Raw genomic sequence first — 8,594 nt, 5'->3', positions numbered from 1 at the left:
TTCCTGGAGCAGATCTTCATCTTTCTGCTTCACAGGTTCCTGGAACAGATCTTCATATTTCAGCTTCATAGGTTCCTGGAGCAGATCTTCATATCTCTGCTGCACAGGTTCCTGGAGCAGATCTTTTTCTATCTTCTTCAGAGGTTCCTGGAGCAGATCTTCATATTTCAGCTTCACAGGTTCCTGGAGCAGATCTTCTTCTCTCTGCTGCACAGGTTCCTGGAGCAGATCTTCATATCTCTGCTTCACAGGTTCCTGGAGCAGATCTTCCTCTCTCTGCTGCACAGGTTCCTGGTCCAGATGTTCCTCTCTTGGCTTCTTCTCTTCTGTCTCTCGTCTTTCCTTCCCTTCTCTCCATCTCTTCTTCTTCATTTCGTCCACCTCGGTCGTTTTTCTCTCTTTTTCCACCTCAAACACCATCTCTATATTAGAGTGCTTTTCTTTCTTTGCTTCCGTCTTTCTTACTGTCTTTATTTTTCTCATCATCGCTTTCACTTTCTCTCTGAGGGTGCTATCCTTCCTTCTTTCCTCCAGCCTTCTCTCCACATCTCTCTGATGTTCTTCCTTCTGCATCCTCTTTTTCTGAATCATCTCTCTCTCCCTCTCCATCTCGTTCTTTCTTTTCTGCAGCTCTCTCTCCATCTCTTTCTTTCTTTCCTCCAGCTCTCTCTCCATCTCTTTCTGTCGTTTCTCCCTCTGCTTCTTCAGTTCCAGTTCTTTCTGTTCCATCTCCTTTCTCTTGATGGACGCCTCCCTCTCCTCTTCCAGCCTTCTGTTTGTTTCTCTCTCCCTTTCGTCCATCTTCCTTTTCTCTCTCTCCACCTCTTCTTGTTTCTCCTCCAGCTCTCTTTCCATGTTCTGCTGTTTGTCCATCAGTTTTCCTTGCGTCTTTCTCTCCTCCTCTCTCAATTCTCTCATTTCATCCTCTCTGGTTCTCTCCATCTCCAGACACCTTCGATCCCATTCTTCCTCCTGCTTCTTCATCTTTTCTCTCCACTTCTCCTCTCTTCTCTTAGCTGATTCTCTTTCCTCCATCATCCTTCTCTCCATCTCTCTCAGACGCTCTTCCACCTGCCTCCGTCGTTCCTCCTGCTGTCTCTCGAGCTCTTTCTGTTTCTCTCTCTCCATTCCCTGTCGTTCTTCCTGTGACAGTCTCTCCATCTTCTCAAGCTCCATTTCTGTCTTTCTCTCCATCCCTCGCTTCACTACAAGCTCTGGAAGCCACTCCTCCTCGCTGCTGCTCTCCATGGAGGCCATTCTCTGCTCCAGCTCCTCCAGCTCTCTCTCCAGTTCCTCCTTTCTCTCTCTCCATCTCAGATCTTCCATCTGTCTCTCTTTCTGGATTCTCTGAAGGAGGAGCAAGCTTTCTCTTTCCGCATCCATTCTGTCCACATCTCTCTGAGCTGTCCGGAATGCTTTCCTTCTCATGTTCTCCAACTCCCGTTCCAGCTCCTCCTCTTGCTCTTTGAACTGGAGAATCTTAGCGGCGTTCCTTCTCACCATCTCTTCCAAGCTTGTGGTCTTTCTCTCTTTCTGAACATCTCCGGTTCTCATCATCACCTGAACATCCTCAATCCGGAGCTCCATCGCCTTCTTCTGCACGTTGCTCTGCATCTCCGTGTGGAAATGGAAGGGAAGCAGGCCTTTCTGTCCAGCTCCTGTCCAGGACTGCTGCAGAGCGTCCATCTACAGCACACAGTAAACAGCAGTTTTAGAGCTGCACCGTGAGACAACACAGCACACAGTGATCATACAGCTGCACACAGTGGTGCTGGAAAGTCTGAGAACTCTTAAAATTCTCTGAATTTCTACAGAAATCTGATCTAAAATGTGATCAGATCTTCATCTGAGTCATAACAACAGATAAAGATAACCAGATAAATCAAATAAGACAATTATACAGTTTTCATTCGTTTATCTGATATTAAACTTGTGCTGATGTTCAGACGATGCTAAAGGCCTCAGAAACTTTGTGTCACCCACTGTGTTATGACTGCAGTCTGCTGTGCAATATTTTAAGCCTTTACTGCTAAGTAAAGTACCCCCATATGGCAACTAATACTTTCCACTTTTTCTACAACTTCAGTGGAAAAAAAGGGAATTTCTTTTCCAGAAATGAAACCAATTCAAATGTGAAATAGTTTTATATAAAAATATAGTTGATAATTATTGCCATATAGCAACAGCAGTTAAGTCTGCAATGCAAGCAGTGGAGTGAATGAATACACACTGAACGCTGCAATTTCCACATCATTACTACATTCCAAGTTCATGTTTTTTAATCAGTCTAATTATTTTTATGCTTTTCTATATGAACATTTATGCATTTATGATGGATAAATGCATAAATGTTCATACAGTGCAAAATGCAAATGCATTTTTATATGTGGTGCCATATGGCAACAAAATTCAGAGTTTTGCCCAAAATTATTCCTCTCTTTTCTAATTTTATCAATTTTGTTTCAATTTCATTTTCAATAAGAAAAGTAATGAAAATATTTTTTCCATTTATATTCCATAATTATTTTTACCAAAATTATTTACGTTTCTTGGATCACTTAAACGTCTTTATTCATCCAAGAACGTCTGTGATTGATCAGGATGCTCACAGCGCATAATATAACACTCAGAGATTGGGCTCATTAGCATATCACAACCTACAATATTAGTACCGCAGTCATAATTATGGATCGATATATCGTTCATCCCTGAGGGTTTACAGCACTTTTACTGAAGCCCAAAGTGAAGTTGTGCAGATCCTGAGCCTGAATGAATCTGAGTGAACAGCTTTAAAGAGTCTGATTGGACTGGAAGCCTCTCTGAATGTTCTCACTGACAGTAACGATGAAGAAAATCAGACGTCTCACCTTTTTAGCATATCTGCTCTCTCTCTCTCTCTCCAGAGCTCTCGGCTCGCTCAGCTGCAGATGTTTCTCCAGCTCTCGGAGCGTCTCCAGCTCCCGCCTCTCTTCCTGGCTGACCCTCACGCGCTCCATCCACTTCTTCTGCTGAGCTCTTTCTCTTTTCTCTTCCTGTCTCTCCGTCTCCCGCTGCCTCCTCCTCCTCTCCTCCAGCTTCCACTTCTCCTTGTTCAGCCTCCTCATCTCCCTCTTCATCTCTTCGAGCTCTCTCTCCATCTCTCTGCTCTCTCTCTGAAGCTGGCGGAGATGTTCCTTTTCTCTCTGCGTCTCCAGGATTCGGGTCTCGAAGCAGAAGAAGGGGATTTTGGGGAGGCAGCTGCCCCAGAACCCACAGGCTGGGGGACTGGACAGGGGGCGGAGCTTCATCTCCTCTGCTTCTTCACCTGAAGACTCACTTGGACCAGTAATGCTGGACCTGCACCAAAAAAAGAGAGAAAACTTTAGGATGGAGAAAACACGACCAAAACTTCACAGAGAGGGAGAAACTTCACAGACAGACAGAGAGAGGGAGTTAGAGAGACACAGAGAAAGAGAGAGCGAGGGAGAGAGAGAGAGAGAGAGAGAGAGAGAGAGAGAGGGAGGGATGGGAGATAGAGAAACTCAGAGAAAGAGAGAGAGAAAGAGAGAGGGAGTTTTAGACAGAGAGACAGTGAGAGAGAGAGTGAGAGAGAATGAGAGTGAGAGACAGAGAGAGAGAGAAAGGGAAAGGAGAGAGAGAGAGACAGTGAGAGAAACAAGAGAGAGACAGTGAGTGAGAGAGTGAGAGAGAATGAGTGAGAGAATGAGAGAGAGAGAGAGAGAGAGAGAGAGAGAGAAAGGGAAATGAGAGAGAGAGAGAGAGAAAGAAAGAGAGCGACAGAGAGAGAGTGTATGCATACATGAATATATGAATATATAAACATTACCGGAAGTGTCAGGTGGTCCGCGAGCCGCGGATTGGACGGTCCGAATCAGATCCGTGAAGATGTGTGAAAATGTTCTTCAGTGTTTGATCTCGTTCAGGAAAGAAACAATGTTTCTGACTTTTATCTCTCAGAGAAACGCACGCGCGTTTGAGCGTAAGTCCGAACCGCTGCTGGTTCTGTTCTGCTCTCCTTCCTGAATGAGGCTCTGATCCAAACACCTGCTCTCTTACACCTCACACTCTGCCCGTCTCTTTATGACGTCACTCTTTATGACGTCAGAGCGCCATGACGTCATAAAGAGATGTCAGGTTAAATATATTTGTGTATCTGAATCACGGAACTCTTGACAGACACGCAGTAGGACATGTAACAAAGTGATATGAAACAATAATAATATTATTATTATTAATAATAATAATAATAATAATAATTATTATTATTATAATAAAAGCACAAAATACAAAATGAATATTTTATAATATTTATTTGCCATTTGTTTTCTTTATGTCGTTTAATTCATATATTCCATAGCCATGTATAGATTATTGCAGTTCAAATTGCAGAAAAACTTGTTTTGTCTTCAAAATATGGCCTCACCCTTCACACATGACAGACCTCTTCTGTGGTGCTTGGAATTTTAGAAAATTGATTTAAAAAACAATTTTGTTGAATTGATGCTCAAGAAGGTTTAATTGATAATATAACTTATTTTATTTTAAAATCTAAATAAATTGTAACCCTAACATGTTTTTTAAGTGTATTATATCTGTAAATGCTAGGGACACAAAAATGGACGTTTCTGTAGAATGACCCACTAGTCACTGCCTCCAAAGGCAGCTCTCTTTTGGGGCAGCATTTTAACTGAAAAGGAATCTCAGCAGGCATCATATTCGGAACATCGCTTCAGAGCCATCATCCGTCATAAGCTTCACTGCACCGTACACGTTTTATCTGTTTACTCCCAGTCACTGGTTACTTTACAGTCACCTCCGACTGTAAAGGTGCATCACCTCAGTGTAAAAGGACGGCGTTGAATCGGCAGCAGCTGTTTTCCTGCATATTAATATTATTGAAATCCAAAATACATAAAAATTAATAAAAATTAATTACATGATTATGTCCAAAATCCAAATGCTCTGCATCATTGCTGACACATTGCTGCACCAAACACAGTTGTTTGTTATTGAAATTCAAAATACATAAAAATTGAATAAAAATTAGTTACGTGATTACATCCAAATATAACAACATAACAAATATCCAAAGGCTGTGCATTGTTGCTGACACTTTGCTGCAACACACACAGCTGTAGTTAGTGATGTATGTAATGTGACTGAAATATCATTGAAACTAAAAATGAATGAAATTAATAAAAATCTTACATGATTATGTCCAAAATTCAAATGCTGTGCGTTATTGCTGACACCTTGCTGCACCGTACACAGTTGTTTGTAGTGTTGTATATGATGCAGCTGAAAAATTATTGAAATTCAAAACACTTAAAAATTAATAAAAAGTAGTTACAGCAACATAACAAATATCCAAAGGCTGTGCATTGTTGCTGACACTTTGCTGCACCACACACAGCTGTTGTTAGTGATGTATGTAATGTGACTGAAATATTATTGAAATTCAAAATACATAAAAATTAATCAAAAAATTAGTTACGTGATTACATCCAAAATCCAAATGCTGTGCATCATTGCTGACACCTTGCTGCACCATAGCTGTTTTTAGTGTTGTATATAATGCAGCTGAAATATTATTGAAAATAAAATTACATAAAAATGAATCAAAAGTAGTACATTGATATATACAAAATCCAAAGGCTGTACATCATTGCTGACACCATGCACAGCTGGTTTGAGTATTGTATATAATGCAGCTGAAATATTATTGAAATTCAAAATACATAAAAATTTAGTAAGTAAGTAAGTAAGTAAAGTTTATTTATATAGCGCTTTTTACAACAGGTGTTGTCACAAAGCAGCTTTACAAGGAAATCAGCATTACAGAAAGAAATCTGGGACCAAGCCCCCATGAGCAAGCTAGTGGCGACAGTGGCAAGGAAAAACTCCCTCAGAGAAACAGGAAGAAACCTTGAGAGGAACCAAGACTCAGAAGGGGAACCCATCCTCCTCTGGTCGACACCGGATAGTAAACATTGTTAGTACAAAAACAGGGAAAACAGGTGGAGCAATGATTAATTCGATTAGTTTAGTTCATGCAGCAGCAGCGGCGGCAGGATCAGCATCAGTGGGGTCAGGTTGTGAGGGTGAGGTTTGCACGGCGTAGTACAGCATGGAGCTTGATGGTGGTCAAGCCGGTCCAGAGGGCTGGCGAGCAGTGGCACCCAATCAAGGCAGAAGAGGCAGTAGCATCAGACACACAGGATGGGCAGGTGTTGAACTCAGCAAAGGAAAGAAAGAAAGAAAGGAAAAACACACAGAGAGTCAGTTCTGTAATGGGTGATTGATTAATTTGATTAGTTTAAATGATTGATTAGTTCAAATGATTAATTTGATTAGTTTAGTTTATGCAACAGCAGCATCAGTGGGGTCAGGTTGTGAGGGTGAGGTTTGCACGGCGTAGTACAGCATGAAGCTCAATGGTGGTCAAGCCGGTCCAGAGGGCTGGCGAGCAGTGGCACCCGATCAAGGCAGAGAGGTAGCAGCATCAGAACGCACAGGATGGGCAGCTGTTCAACTCGGCAAAGAAAAGAAAGAAAGGAAAAAACACACACAGTCAGTTCTGTAATGGGTGACTGACAGAACTGAGAGTCAGTTCTGTGATGGGTGTCAGTTCTGTAATGGGTGACTGATCACAGATTAAAGTGTTAGCAGAGCAGCAGAGACTCTGGCAGGTATAGAACTGACAGGGAAAACTAATTACCAAAGGCTTGACTATACAAGTAAGTTTTTAGCTTAGACTTAAACACTGAGGCAGTGTCTGAGTCCCGAATATTAACAGGAAGACTATTCCAAAGCTGGGGGGCTTTGTATGAGAAAGCTCTCCCCCCCTGATGTAACTTTATTAATTCTAGGTACTAATAGTAAGCCAGTACCTTGTGATCTAAGTAGGCATGATGGTTCATAGTGAGAGAGAAGTTCACTCAGGTACTGAGGGGCGAGTCCGTTTACAGCTTTATAAGTCAGTAAGAGAATTTTATAATCAATGCGAAATTTAACTGGTAACCAGTGTAAGATTGATAAAACTGGGCTGATATGGTCAAACTTTCGGGTTCTAGTAAGAACTCTGGCTGCAGCGTTCTGGACAGGCTGAAGCTTGTTAAGGCTTTTGCTGGGACATCCAGCCAGCAGGGCATTACAGTAATCTAGCCTTGAAGTAATAAATGCATGAACTAACTTTTCTGCATCCTGTAGAGATAATGCATTTCTCAATTTAGCAATATTGCGGAGATGCAGGAAGGCTGTTCTAGTAATATTAGTTATGTGTGCATCGAAGGACAGATCAGGGTCTATCATGACACCAAGGTTTTTTACAGGTGAGCTTGATGCAACTGAGAAATTGTTAAGTTTAAGTGTTAAATTAGACAGTCCGTTTCTAGCCGCTTTTGGACCAAGAAGTAGAACCTCTGTTTTATCAGAGTTAAGAAGGAGAAAGTTACTCGACATCCAGTCTTTTACGTCTTTTATACAGTCTTCAATCTTGCTAAGTTTAATTTTATCGTCCGGTTTGCTTGCTAAGTATAACTGAGTGTCATCGGCATAACAGTGGAAATTTATGCCGTGTTTACTGATAATGGTGCCCAGTGGTAGCATATATAATGTGAATAATACAGGTCCTAAAACAGAGCCTTGTGGAACACCATACTTTACTTTTGCGAGGGCAGATGATTCACCGTTTATATTAACAAACTGATAGCGATCATTGAGGTAGGACCTGAACCAGGAAAGAGCTATTCCTGTTACCCCTACAAGGTTTTCTAGTCTGTCTAGTAAGATAGCGTGGTCTATGCCACACTAAGAATGCCACACTCAAATGCCGCACTAAGATCGAGGAGGACTAACAAGGACACATTTTCTTGGTCAGAGAATAGTAATAGATCATTTACAATTTTTACTAGTGCTGTCTCTGTACTATGATGTGGCCTAAAGCCAGATTGGAATTTTTCATGGATTTGATTCCTATGCAAATAGGAACTTAATTGTTTTACAACAACTTTTTCCAAGATCTTAGATATAAAGGGGAGATTCGAGATGGGTCTATAATTTGATATTTCGCAGGGATCGAGGTTGGCTTTCTTAATCAACGGTCTAATTACTGCTAGTTTGAGAGTTTTTGGGATGTATCCAAAGCTAAGAGAGGAGTTTACTATTGACAGAACAGGCTTGGTTATTTCTGACAAAATTTCCTTGAGTAAACCTGTAGGAATTGGATCTAACATACAAGTAGTTGATTTTGTGGAAGAAATGATTTTAACTAGTTCATTTTCTTGAATTAAGGTAAATGATTCCAGCCTCTCTGCAGGGATTATAGTATTCTCAAGATTGAGGCTAGCATTATGGGGAAGCAGGTTTGAGGAGTTTAATTGTATATTCTGAATTGTCTGCCTAATTTTTTCAATTTTGTCACTGAAGAAGTTCATAAAATCGTTGCTGCTATAAGCTAATGGCATCTGCGGTTCACTAACTGTTTAGTTCTCTGTTAGTTTAGAGATTGTGCTGAATAGTAATCTAGGATTATTTTTATTGTTTTCTATGAGAGAGGAGAGATAGGCTGAGCGTGCTGTAGCAAGTGCTCTTCT

At 41.1% G+C, this 8,594-nt stretch overlaps 1 protein-coding gene across 1 annotated transcript in view; it reads right to left on the bottom strand.

Moving 5' to 3' along the window:
- Window positions 1-3,405, bottom strand: part of LOC118804856 (trichohyalin-like) — a 21,872-nt gene extending 18,467 nt beyond the window's left edge. The window contains exons 1-2 of the mRNA XM_036565476.1: window positions 2,868-3,405; window positions 34-1,686 (exon numbers count right to left, since the gene is read on the bottom strand). Of these exons, the coding sequence (XP_036421369.1) occupies window positions 34-1,686; window positions 2,868-3,287 (2,073 nt within the window). The 5' untranslated portion in view covers window positions 3,288-3,405. The remainder of the gene's footprint in view (window positions 1-33; window positions 1,687-2,867) is intronic.
- Between the last annotated feature and the right edge of the window lie 5,189 nt (window positions 3,406-8,594).

The sequence above is a fragment of the Colossoma macropomum genome, unplaced genomic scaffold (assembly GCF_904425465.1).
Source record: "Colossoma macropomum unplaced genomic scaffold, Colossoma_macropomum, whole genome shotgun sequence".
NCBI classification, from domain to species: Eukaryota; Metazoa; Chordata; class Actinopteri; order Characiformes; family Serrasalmidae; genus Colossoma; species Colossoma macropomum.
The sequence above is the reverse complement of the archived record's forward strand: the minus strand, read 5'-3'. Positions and strand labels throughout refer to the sequence as shown.